Genomic DNA, 13,680 nt, shown 5'->3' on the forward strand with positions numbered 1-13,680 from the left:
TTAGGTGTCTTCTAATCTCATTTTCTCTGCTTGTTAATGGACCCACTGAGGCAGTCCTCCTGGGAGAGAGAGAAAGATTTCATTTGTCTGGGGTGAGGAGGGAGACAGGGGTTGCCAAAGCTAATGAGGAATCAATGCCTTGTAATTGCTAATTAAATGAGCCTGGCTCTCTCCTGGGGCTATGAGTTGGCTAGCCGACCCTTAAGTGTCCACAAATTCAATTATGCTTCCCCAATAAACACCTGCAGTAACCGTTGCCCTCTGGTATCTCTCTGGGGGAGACCTAGAAGAAGGATCTTCCTGTGTGTGCCGAGGCCATACAGTCATTTATTGATTGATGTATTGGTTTATTCTTTGGTGGCTTTATTGATTCAACACATGCTTGTGGTATGCCCGCGGTGTGCTGGGCACTGGACCAGGCACTGGGGATGTAGCCGTGAAAATACAAACATTGTTTCTGCTCTCATGGAGCTCACAGGGTAACAGGGAGACAAATAGACCCGTCACTAGATAACTTGAAAATAATTGGACTATGTGCTGGAGACACAATATCCCAGGTCTCTGAGAATGTCAGTACAGACTTCACATGGGAAATGGTGAGGCAATCAGGATGGTTTCCCTTGATGAAATGGAGCTTGCAGAAGAAGGCAGGCTCCGTTGCAGGGGTCTCTGGGTGGAGGTGGGGGAAGTGCATTCCAAGCTGCAGGAACAACAAAGCCAAAAACCGTGAGGCTGGAGAACAGGTACCATGTGGAGTTTGTGACTTGATTATGGCGTTGCAGAAAATTGGAAGTGAGTCTTTTTTAAATGTATTTATGTTTTATTGACATGAGGTCTCTCTGTGTTGCCCAGGCTGGTCTCGAACTCCTGAGTTCAAGCCACCCTCCAACCTTGACCTCCCAAAGTGCTGGGATTACAAGTGTGAGCCATCACAGCTGGCCAACAGGATGAGCCTTCATGATGCGGTAAGTCACACATTCACACTTGTCCTATCATTGGCCCATGGCACTGATGGGTGGCAGACAGGTAAAGAATCTTTTCTGAAACTTTTTTTTTTTTTTTTTTTAAGACAGGGTCTTGTTCTGTTACCCAATCTGGAGTGCAGCAGTGCAGTCACGGCTCACTGCAGCCTTGAACTCCCAGACTCAAGTGTTCCTTCCACCTCCCACATTAGTTGGGACGACAGACATGTGTCACCTCACGCAGCTAATTTTAAAAAGTTTTTTTTTTTTTCTTGTAGAGATGAGGGCTCACTATATTGCCCAGGCTGGTCTCGAACTCCTGTGCTCAAGCAGTCCTCCCATCTCATCCTCCCAAAATGTTAGGATTACAGGTATGAGCACCTAGCTCACTTCTGGAACGTTTACTGAAAAGTACCCTTAGGCTGGGTGCGGTGGCTCACACCTGTAATCCTGGGACTTTCAGAGGCTGAGGCAGGACACCATGTCTCTAAAAAATAAATAATTTTTTTGAGACAGAATCTCCCTTTGCCACCCTGGCTGGAGTGCAGTGGTGCAATCCTGGCTCATGCAGCCTCTGCCTCCTGGGTCCAAGGGATTCTTATGCCTCAGCCTCCTGAGTAGCTGGGACTACAGGCGTGCGCCACAACGCCCTGCTAATTTTCAGATTTTTAGGAGAAATGGAGTTTCACCACATTGTCCAGGCTGTGGACATTGGAACCCCTGGCCTCAGGTGATCCACCTGCCTCTGCCTCCCAAAGTGCTGGATTACAGACATGAGCCATCGCACTCGGCCAAAAAAAAATGTTTTTTAATAGAGAAGTACCCTGAGAACCTTGGTCTAGGAAGGGTTTTAATGCCATTCCCTCACTAATTCCCCCAGGAAAGCGCTGTGAGGTGGTTCGAGGTCTTGGGTTTAGAGTCAGATATTTTCTATCTCCAGGCTTGTGGGGGCGTACAAGTGATGTGTGATCAACAACATACATGGTGCATGGCTGTATGAGCACAGGATGTACGTCCTTGTTTGCTTCCCTCCCCTGCCCATGTCTGTATCCCCTAAAGTGAGCCAGCCCACCCTCCGAGTGGAAGCAATCCCTGCCCCAACCTCCCCAGTTCTCCCCCATTGGCCAGCTCATTTTAGGTGAAGGTCGATGGGAGTCTGCGCTGTGAGGCCGGCTGTGACTTGTTGTCATAGTACATCAGAACAACAAAATCACTAGTCTTCCACACAGCACTAGACCATAGCCACTCTAATCTTCTTTGCCACCCTCTGCCCCATATCTGAGACCCCTGTCCAGCTCCTCTTCCTCACCTGAGCCAAGCTGTGACACGTGGGCTTCCTGCCTCTGTGCTGCCTCCCTGTTTTCCATTCCTGGTTCTCCTGGAGAGAGACAGGGTCTGATCTCCAAGGGCCCACCTCCCACCCAGGCACAACAGAAACATGGGACTTGGAGTTGGACTGATGGGACTGACTTACAGCTTCACTTTGGGCTGAGAGCCCCTGGGTTGGTTATTTTTCCACCTCTCTCTGGGCCTTGGCTTCCCCAAATGTCATGTGGGCATAGTAACACCCATATCCTAGGGTTGAAGATGGCATGATATGATGTATGTAAAATGCTTGGCACAAGGTTTCTCACGGAAGTCTGGAAGGGACACCACAATATCATCTTGGCAGGCGCCTGTTCCCCCAGCAGGGAGTTTTACCTGTTGAAAATTGCAGACTTGGGCCAGGCGGGGTGGTTCTCGTCTGTAATCTCAGCACTTTGGGAGGCTGAGGAGAGCGAATCACGAGGTCAAGTGTTCGAGATCAGCCTGGCCAACATGGTGAAACCCATCTCTACTACACATACAAAAATTAGCTGGTTGTGATGGGGCGTGCCTGTTATCCCAGCTACTCGAGAGGCTGAGGCAGGGGAATCGCTTGAATCCGGGAGGCGGAGGTTGCTGTGAGCCGAGATCGCGCCACTGCATTCCAGCCTGGCTGACAGATCAAGACTCTTGTCTCAAAAAAAAAAAAAAAAGATAAAATTACAGACTTCTATGTGGACTTATCTGGAAAATACTTTGTTTAAAAATCCATTACATGAGGGGCGAGTCTCCAGAAATGCCTGGCACCTCAGACCACCCTCTCTCGTCCTCCTCCCCCAAAATCAGGGTCCAAGGGCTCTCCGGTTACCTGGAGGAGCTGTCCAGGGTTCTGGCCCCGAAACGGAGCCCGCTGGGAGCTGTCCTGAGCCCCGGTGCTGAAACAGGTAGCTGTTCTCTTCTCAGACCCCCGAGTGGCACTGTCCCGAGACTTGGTGCTGAAATAAATAGCATTCTCCTCCGTCGGTCGGTGGAGAGCTGTCCCTGGTGCTGAAGAAAACTTGATTTTCCTCTCTCTCTTTCCCGGTTCCCCCACCCCTCTTCGTTCTCGGTTCCTTCGATCCTTGGGAAACCCCACCCCCGCTCAATTTATTTCCCTTCCTGGCTTCTTCCAGGGGAGCTTCAGAATGGCAATGGGGGAGACACGGAGGGGTCGCAATTAGCACTGATGCCTGCTCCTCACCCTGTAACACGTCCCCAGAGCTTACCTCCCAAGCAGTCAGCCCCGCTGGTCTCTGCTTTCCAGACCGTCCAACTTGGCCATCTCTGTCCCTTTCTGCGAAAATATCTATGCGCCGACCTGCAAACCAGCCTCCTTCCCGGGATCCCACGTCCTTCAGACCACCCCTCTTCCCACGCAGCTGTGGGCCTCCCTCTCTGTGTGCCTCACCTGCTTCCAGTCTTCTTGGCAGAGGCAGGTGTCCGGTGGTTGCTGAGGCTGGGAACTGCTCTTTTATGGGCTTCGGGGAAGGCGGAGTGCCAGGAATCCTAGGAGGGGCTTCCCCAACTGGCCAATGGGATTCCACCTCAGAACGAAGCTCCAAAGATTACCTCATAGGTTGTGGCCCACGCTTCAGAATAAAAGTCTGGCATCTGCCCAAAAACTGGACTAGGGGATATTTTTGGATGGGGACGGAGCACTCATTGTGGACCACGGAGTCTCCCCACTAGCCCTGATCCCCTCCTGGGTTCCTGAGCTCCAAGTTGGAACAGGTGTCCTGACTGGTACCTGTTTCTTCTCATTCCCAGTTTTTGCTATTGCTGCTGGTTCAGGAAAGAAAAAGCTGGTTGGGCCGGGCGCAGTGGCTCACGCCTGTAATCCTAGCACTTTGGGAGGCCGAGGTGGGTGGATCACCTGAGGTCAGGAGTTCGAGACCAGTCTGACCAATGTGGTGAAACCCCGTCTCCTTAAAAAAATAAAAATAAAAAGAAAGAAAGAAAAGAAAAAGCTGGTAAACTGTTCTGGGGCAAAATAAGGGATGTAGAGAATATTAAAGTCCAGTTTCACCTAGGGCAACTGACGTCGGTGAAAATGGAGGGCTCACAAGACTCTGGAGCAGAAGTGGGACTTAAGCCTGAAGATTTTGATTCCTTAACTCAAAACCCAAATTATAAAATTCTGCTGTTTGTAGTGCTATACTGGGCAGGCTCTGAACCAAAAAACAAAGAAACTGGGGTTCAAATTCAGATTTTTCTTCTCCTTCCTTTGGGGCATTGGGCACAGTTATGCCTCAGTTTCCTCAACTGTGAAGTGGTGATGATAGTAGAGGATTTGATGAGGAATTAATGACATGGTATAGATTGCATATTGGAAATAATCAGAGCAGGAGCTAGTTTTGCACTTGCCTCAGGTGCAAAATTTAAAGGGGCACCAAAAAAACTCAAGAATCAAGATAAATAATATCTCAGGCCAGGTGCAATGGCTCATGCCTGTAATCCCAGCACTTTGGGAGGCCAGGGTGGAAGGATCACTTGAGGCCAGGAGTTCAACACCAGCCTGGGCAACATAGTGAGACCCCGTTTTTGAGGGGGGGGGTACCACCACCTGTGGTCCCAGCTACTTGGGAGGCTGAGGTGAGAGGATCACTTGAGCCCAGGAAGTCAAGGCTGCAGTGAGCTGTGACTGCACCACTGCACTCCAGCCAGAGTGACAGAGCAAGACCCTGTCTCAAAAAAAAAAAAAAAATCCATGCAATGTTTTAAGAAATCTAAATGTATGCCCAAATCCACAATGAACAAAATATCAAAAATTTAAACAAAGACAGAACGAGCCTTTCTGACTTCCTTTTACCTGAAATCCCAATATGGCTGAGCATGGCGCTAGCAATCATGTCTGCATATGGTAGGTTTTCTAATAATGCAGCTGTTATTCTTTCCTGAGCTATTCCACCCATTTATTTGCTCAACAAACTTTTGTTATGCTAGGCACTGGAGATAGATGAATTCAGCAACCAACCTTGCCTTTAGGGAGGGTATAGACATGAAAACTCTACTCACATGTGGGTATGGGCATTAGGCAGAAGGAACAGGTAGTATAAGGGCCCTGGCAGGGGTGGGGGAAAGAACAGGCCCTGGTGGGTGAGCAAGGGTAGAGGGGACAGGTGGGATATAAATCAGGGACATCTGGACAGGACCTGCTCATTCAGGCCAGGACCAAAGTGAAGTTCCTCAGATTGCACAGGAAAACCTGTCACCCTTTCTCTCTGCCCCTCCCTAAGCTTTTACTCTGTGCCAGGCTCAGTGTCAAACATTCTACCTGCTGAGTGTTCTGAAGGCCTCAGGGCAGTCCCATAAGATAGATTCCGGCCAGGCACAGTGGCTCACTGAGGCTGGACTACAGTGGTGTGATCTCAACTCACTGCAACCTCCACCTCCTGGGTTCAAGAGATTCTTCTGACTCAGCCTCTGAGTAGCTGAGACTACAGGCACCCACTACCATGCCTGCCTAATTTTTGTATTTTTAGTAAAGATGGGATTTCACTATGTTGGCCAGGCTGGTCTCAAACTCCTGACCTCAAGCAATCTGCCCACCTCGGCCTCCCAAAGTGCTGGGATTATAGGTGTGAGCCACCATGCCCAGCCTGGCTTCCTTCCCTCAGCAGAATAGAGAGCGATTCATGCTATTGCATGAACACGGAGTTAGTTCCTTTATTTATTTATTTACTTTTGAGATGGAGTCTCACTCTGTCACCCAGGCTGGGGTGCAGTGGCATGATCTTGGCTCACTGCAACCTCCGCCTCCTGGGTTCAAGTGATTCTCCTGCCTCAGACTCCTGAGTAGCTGGGACTACAGGTGCGCGCCACCACACCCGGCTACTTTTTGCATTTTTAGCACAGACAGGGTTTCTCCATGTTGGCCAGGCTGGTCTCCAGCTCCTGACCTCTTGATCTGCCTGCCTCGGCCTCCCAAAGTGCTCGGGTTACAGGCGTGAGCCACGTGCCCGGCCCTCCTTTTAATTATCAAGTAGTATTCCATCATGTGGATGAGCTATGGCCTGTTTACCCATTCATCAGTCCAAGGACATTAGGTTCTGGAACATCGTCTGTGTTTGGAGATTATTAGGAAAAAAGCTGCTATAGATATTTACATGGGCTGGGGGCGGTGGCTCACGCCTGTAATCCCAGCACTTTGGGAGGTTGAGGTGGGCGGATCATGAGGTTAGGAGTTCAAGACCAGCCTGGCCAATATAGTGAAACCCTGTCTCAACTAAAAATACAAAAATTAGCTGGGTGTGGTGGCAGGTACCTGTAGTCCCAGTTACTCCAGAGGCTGAAGCAGAAGAATTGCTTGAACCAAGGAGAAGGAGTTTGCAGTGAGCAGAGAAGGTGCCACTGTACTCCAGCCTGGGCAACAAGCGATACTCTGTCTCAATAAATATTTACATGCAGGCTTTCACGTGGGCAATAAATTTTCACATCCCTATGGTAAATACCTAGGAGTGCGATGACTGGGTCATATGCGAAGTGTATATTTAACTTTATAAGAAACTGTCAAACTTTTCCCAGAGCACTTGTATCATTTTGCATTCCCACAGCAGTGGATAAGGGTTCTAGTTGCTTCATGCCCTTATCAGCTAGCTGTTGGTATTGTTTGGTTTGGTTTTTAACTACCCAATAAGTGTGTAGCATCTTTTACCCCCCTCTCTCTCTCAAGATATAGATATAGATAATTTTATTTATTTTGAGATGGAGTCTCACTGTCTCTCCAGGCTGGAGCGTAGTGGCACAACCTTGGCTCACTGCTACCTACGCCTCCTGGGCTCCAGCGATTCTCCTGCCTCAGCCTCCTGTGTAGCTGGAATTACAGACGTGCACCACCATGTCCAGCTAATTCTTGTATTTTTGGTAGAGACTCAGTTTCACCATCTTGGCCAAGATGGTCTGGACCTGTTGACCTCGTGATCCGCCTGTCTCAGCCTCCCAAAGTTCAGGGATTACAGACGTGAGCCATTGAGCCCAGCCTACCTCTTTTTTTGTTTTTGAGGTAGGGTCTCACTGCCACATAGGCTGGAATACAGTGGCATGATCATGGTTTGCTGTAGCCTCTACCTCCTGGGTTCAAGTGATCATCCCACCTCAGCCTCCGAAGTGCTGGGATTACAGGTGTGAGTCACCATACCCAGCCATCTTTTACTTCTTTTTATTTATTTATTTTAAAATTAATTTTATTTATTTATTTATTTTTGAGACAGAGTTTCACTCTGTCACCCAGGCTGGAGTGCAGTGGCGTGACCTTGGCTCACTGCAACCTGCACCTCCCGGGTTCAGGAGATTCTCCTGCCTCAGCCTCCTAAGTAGCTGAGATTACAGGTATACACCACCATTCCTGGCTAATTTTTGTATTTTTAGTAGAAATGAGTTTTCACCACGTTGGCCAGGCTGGTCTTGAACTCCTGACCTCAAGTGATCCTCCTGCCTTGGCCTCCCAAAGTGTTGGGATTACAGGCGTGAGCCACCACACCCAGCCATAGCTCACGTTTGTATAATAACTTTCTGTGCACTGGACCTTGCTCACTCAGGCTGTGCTCTTGTCCATTCACTGGGAATGTGAGCTCCACAGAGAGACCTCTGTTCTGTTTTTCTGTTCTCTGGGTCTCTGTGTTCTGAACATTTGCTTGTGTCCCAGGAGATAGACAGGTGTGGGTGGGCAGAGGCGAACGAATCTCTTTAGAAAATGTCCCCATGACTCCAGTTAGGAACAGTAGCTAATTATCTCTGGGAATAAGAAGCCAACAATGAGAATTAATTAATACCTCATCGGGGTAGAAAAGTCTAGAAATAAGGGTCTGGGCTATTCCCCCTCCCTGTGTGCGCCTGGGCACACACACACACACACACACACACGCACACACGCACAGGCAGCCCCTTCCTCAGCCGTTACTATAGAGACCTCTTTCCTGCCACCCTCATGAGCATTTACAAATCAAGACCGCACAGATGGTGACCTCGGCGGGTCTGTTGTTCTTTCTTCTAAGGACAATTTCTGGAGCCCTGAGGATTAAGGAAACAGGGCTACTCTGGACAACATCTGCCTGGGGCACCGAAACCTGACCCTGCAGCCCGGGCAAGGGGAGATTAGCAGAGGCATTTACCCAGAAGAGGCAGGGCACGAAAACAGGACCACACGCAGGTCACCCTCCCCACCTGAGGCCACCAGGGAATCCCTAATAAAGGTCTCAGTTTTGGCCCCCTGGCACATTAATGCTTCAGATGCAGCAGGAAAGCAGAGAATCTTGCAATGTAGGTCCTGTAACTACTGCAGTGTTACGAACCAGGGTTTACTGAGCATCTATTTTGTGCCGAGCACTTTACGGGTGATGATGATGGCCCGATGTTGGTACTCCCTGTCTGTCATTCACTATGTGCTAAGTGCTTTATATACCATAGAGGGTCAGGTTGTGCCCATTTTAATAGACACTCTATTTCCCAATGCCTGAAATTCATTGAATGACTGAATGATCTAATTTACTCCTCGAACCTGCCCTGCAGCACAGTGACTGAATCACACTGTTCTGATGTGGAAACTGAGGCCCAGAGAGGTGGAGACATTTTCCCTAGGGACACCCAGCAAGCAGGGGGCAGAGAAGGGCTCTGAAGGGTGGTCTTCCTATGACAGAACCCCCCTACTTTTTAATTCCTTGAGGCCCAGAGAGCTCAAGCAGCAAGTCAGAGGCCCAGCAAGGACTAGAATCCAGCTTTCCTGTTCCCCTCTTTGATGTATTTTTTTTTTTGCCTTGCCATTCTTTCTGGTAGCCCTAACTTCATGAAGCACAATGTCCTGAAAATATTGAGCCCCAATAAATATTTGTCAATGTACTATGAATACCAGACTTGGACCTTCCAGAACCTTCTGGAACCTTCCGGAACCTTTTCCAGGGTCTCTGTTCCAACTCACACCCTCATCCTCCAGGGAGAAAGATGGGGAACAGGGAAGAAGACAGAAGTCGGATTGCTAGCCCGTAGTCACACTGAAAGACAGAGGCTGGCTGGGGCTAGGCTGGGTGTTTCCCTGCCTGCCATCTCGCTGCTTCCCTCAAAGGCTCTTCTCTTGGTACCTGCCTGTTCTCAAAAGTGATTTTTCTCGGCCGGGTGTGGTGGCTCAGTCCTGTAATCCAAGCACTTTGGAGGCCAGGGCGGGCAAATCACCTGAGGTCGGGAGTTCAAGACCAGTATGACCAACATGGTGAAACCCCGTCTTTAAAAAAAAAAAAAAAAAAAAGCGATTTTCTTGCTTTCTGTTGGTTCTGTGACTGTCATGACTTCCTTCCAATCAGTCCCCAATCCATTTAAATGATAATGCCGGTTGCCATTTATTGAAAATCTAGTAGGTGCTGGCTCTCCCTTCGATCTCATCCTCACCTTAACTTCCCAAGCTTGGTGCTGATTAGCACCATTTCCGGGGGGCAGAAGGAGGCACAGAGAGTTGAGACACTTGCCCAAGCTCACGCAGCAGAGAAAGAGAGAGAGCTGCCTTTTGGGGCCAGGGTCTCCACTTTCAGCCAAATTCTGTGGTTGGTACCTGAGTCTGAAGTGGGACCAGAACCCAGTCTCCAAAAGGTGGCTCTTGGGTTGCAGAGTCAAGCCAAGCTCCTGCAGACCTGGTTTCCTCCCCAGCCCTGAGTCCTGGGAGGCCCTCGCATGAAAGCTGCATTCTCCCTTCTTAGCTTTCAGAGGCTCCTGAAAAACACACATGAACAAAATTCTGGGCTGGGCATGGTGGGTCACACCTGTAATCCCAGCACTCTGGGAGGCCAAGACTGGAGGATCACTTGAAGCCAGAGGTCTGAGACCAGCCCCGGCAACATAGGGAGACCCTGTCCCTACAAAAAAAATATATAAAAATTAGCTGGGCACAATGGCACTCACCTGTGGTTCCAGCTAATCTGGATGCTGAGGCAGGAGGATAGCTGAAGCTCAGGAGGCCAAGGCTGCAATGAGCTATTATGCCACTGGATTCCAGCCTGGGCAACAGAGCAAGAACCTGTCTCAAACAAACAAACAAACAGGCCAGGTGCTGTAGATCACACCTGTAATCCCAGTACTTTGGGCATCATGAGGTCAGCAGTTAGAGACCATCCTGGCCAACATGGTGAAACTCTGTCTCTACTAAAAACAAAAAATTAGCTGGGTATAGTGGCAGGCACCTGTAGTCCCAAGTACTCGGGAGGCTAAGCCAGGAGAATCGCTTGAACCCGGGAGGCAGAGGTTGCAGTGAGCCGAGATTGCATCACTGAACTCCAGCCTGGGCAACAGAGCGAGACTCAGTCTCAACAACAAAAAAAACTTCCAAGTACAGTCTCCTCTGCAACTTCCTTCTAGTGACTCCCATCCTAAGAGGGTAACAGATAAGAAGATAGTTTTTGGCAGCCACAGTGGTGGAGGGGGGTACACCCAGGGGAGCCCATCAGAGGCTCTGCCGTTTGTGTCTTTGTTCCCGCTGTTCCTGGAGAAGGTGAGGAGAGGTCCTGATCAGGGGAAAGTCTTCCCAGAAAGATGGAACAGCAAGCAGGAACAAAGACCTGGAGAAGGGAAACAGCATTGGTGAAACTGAAAGATGACCAGATGTGCCCTCCCCTTCACTGAGGTCCTGGGCCAATGCCTGTGGTCAATGCCACAGTCACAACTATTGATACTGTATTTCCCAGAGCCTGAAATTCATTGAATGACTGAAGGAACTCATTTCCTCCTTGAAGCCGCCCTACAGTTTGGCTCAGTTGGACCCTGAGTTTAGTACAACGAGGCTGAGGACTCAGACCCAAGGTAGAGCCTGGTACACACTAGGTGCTCAATTAATGCTTGTTGCTAAAAGAACAAACAAAGCAAAGAACTGGAAAGGAGTTAAGAGATCAGCTAGGTCGGGCGTGGTAGCTCATGAATGGAATCCCAGGACCTTGAGAGGCCGAGGCGAGTGGATTACCTGAGGTCAGGAGTTCGAGACCAGCCTGGCCAACACTGAAACCCTGTCTCTACTAAAGATACAAAAATTTTTCAACAGGGCGAAACCCCATCTCTACTAAAAAAAACAAAATAAGAGTGGCACGTGGCTGTAATCCAAGCTACTCGAGAGGCGAGGCAGGAGAATTGCTTGAATCTGGGAGGCGGAGGGTGCAGTGAGCCAAGATCACGCCATTGCACTCTGGCCTGGGCAACAAGAGCAAAACTCTATCGAGAAAGAGAGAGAAAGAAGAGAGAGAGAGAGAAGAAAGAAAGAAAAAGAGAGAGAGATCAGCTAGTCCAGGAATCCGAAGTGTAAATGCCTTCACGTGAAAGCCCCCACTTTGAGCTAATTTTCTTGCTTTTTAAAATTTTTTCTTTTTCAGAAACGTCTCACTCTGTCACCCCGGGTAGTGTTCAATGCTGGCCTCAGGAGATCCTCTTGCCTCCGTCAGGTCGCCCAGAGTGCTAGGATTACAGGTGAGAGCCACCATACCTGGCCTTGAACTATTAATAATTAAAAACAAAAAACAACCCAGGGAACATTGTTTAGGAAACAAACCAGGGCCGTGAATCTGACACGAGGCCGTTTCCCCCATTCCTTCATCTTATCTGTGGAAAAAACTGGGGCTCGGTGTCACTCAATGATACTTGGACTCACAGCTCATAACTCAGAGCAAGGACCATGGCGATATTTGTTAAATACTTGCTGTACACTTCACACACATTCTCTCAATAATACGAGATGGAGTCTCGCTCTGCCACCCAGGCTGCAGCGCAATGGCGCAATCTCAGCTCACTGCAGCCTCCGCCTCCCAGGTTCAAGTGATTCTCCCGCCTCGGCCTCCTGAGGATCTTGGACTATAGCTCTATGTCACCACGCCGGTTAATTTTTGTATTTTTAGTAGAGACGGGGTTTCACTATGTTGGCCAGGGTGGTCTCAATCCCTTGACCTCATGATCCACCCGCCTCAGCCTCCCAAAATGCTGGGGTTACAGGTGTGAGCCACCATGCCGGGCCTGTTTGTTTGTTTTTTCTGAGACACAGTCTGGCTTTAACACCGAGGCTGTAGTTCAGAAGTACAACTTCAGCTCAGTGCAACCTCCGACTCCCAAGTTCAAGCGATTCTCCTGCCTTAGCCTCCCAAGTAGCTGGAACTACCCAGTGCCTGCCACTGGGCCCGGTTAAGTTTTGTAGTTTTAGTAGAGAGGGTTTCACCATGTTGACCAGGTTGGTCTCCAGTTCCCGACCTCAAGTGATCCGCCCGCCTTAGCCTCCTAAAGTACTGAGATTACAGGCGTGAGCCACTGTGCGCGGTCCTACCTGCTTTTTTAACTAATGAGGAGTCTAGGGTTCAGAGAGGTTAAGGGACTCACAAAGAGTCACACAGCAGTAAATGGCAGAGGCGGGATTTGAACTCTCCACCCAGAGCCAACTCCCTTCAAGAGTTAAACCTTTTGTATTTCTGTGCAGGAGGCAACCGTGACCCTTCTTGAAGGGGGTGGGGGGATTGGTTCAATACAGCCAACAGCGATTAGATAGTTTCTGAGACCCAGAGTCTTAAGAGTCAAATCTGTTCCCCGCACCCCAAAATCTAGGTTTACCCAGGCTGGAGGCTAGGATTCCCCACCCCTAGTGCAAACACTCCAACCTCACCCCCTTCAACAGCAGGTGCACACAGTAGGCGCCTAAAGAGCGCTTCGATAGTGGTGTTGGAGGCAGCAGCGAGGCTGGCTGAGGAGACAGTCGTGCTTTCTAGCCCTCCCTGCTCAGCTCCTCAGGGCCTGCCCAGCCCCCAGCCCCAGCCCCAGCCCCAGCCCCCGCGCACCCGGCAGCTCTCCCACCGCAATTACGGTAATTAGCTGGGAGCCTCTCGCCGGGAGGGAGGAGGCGGACTTTGGCCCAGGCTGACCTGCTTCCCGACGGGCCCTCGGATTGGTCCGCACCGAGCACGTGACGCACGCCGCGGACTTGTTGCTGGGCATCGCGGCGTTGCCAGGGCAACGCCTACGCGCGTTCTCTCAGCCGAGTGCCTGGAGAAGTGGCTGCGCTGAGGGTCCTCGGTGAGAGACGAGGAGGGGGGATCACGAGGGCCAGGCGAGCGCTGCCTCCCTCCCTCCCTCCCTACCTCAGCTCCCGCTCCCAGTCCCCAGCCCCCACAGCTCAGTCGCTCCGAGCCCCCCCAAGGACATAACAAGACATACACGTGGGTGGACAGGACACGACACGGCGAGGATCACAAACGGGGACAGAGAGCACAGAGGGCAGGGCACGCTGAAGGACAGACAGACAAACACCACAGGGGCACAGAGACCTTGCAGCGTCAACAAACAATTGCTGAAACCCCTGCAGTCTCCAGGTCTGTTCAGAAGGGGATATCACCAGACAAGACAGGAGACAGTCCCTGTCCCCCCAGCCATC

The 13,680-nt window shown here is 50.3% G+C and overlaps 1 protein-coding gene across 1 annotated transcript; it reads right to left on the bottom strand.

Moving 5' to 3' along the window:
- Positions 1 to 332: 332 nt before the first annotated feature.
- On the bottom strand, positions 333 to 13,244 carry LOC116532888 (putative uncharacterized protein encoded by MIR7-3HG). The gene is given in 5 exon segments (XM_032252489.1): positions 333 to 700; positions 3,136 to 3,233; positions 3,236 to 3,262; positions 3,533 to 3,709; positions 13,172 to 13,244. Coding segments are annotated over 5 exon segments (603 nt in total). The 3' UTR covers positions 333 to 472.
- Between the last annotated feature and the right edge of the window lie 436 nt (positions 13,245 to 13,680).

Source organism: Sapajus apella, unplaced genomic scaffold (genome assembly GCF_009761245.1).
Source record: "Sapajus apella isolate SASKATOON/1434 unplaced genomic scaffold, GSC_monkey_1.0 scaffold77, whole genome shotgun sequence".
In the NCBI taxonomy this organism is placed as follows: Eukaryota; Metazoa; Chordata; class Mammalia; order Primates; family Cebidae; genus Sapajus; species Sapajus apella.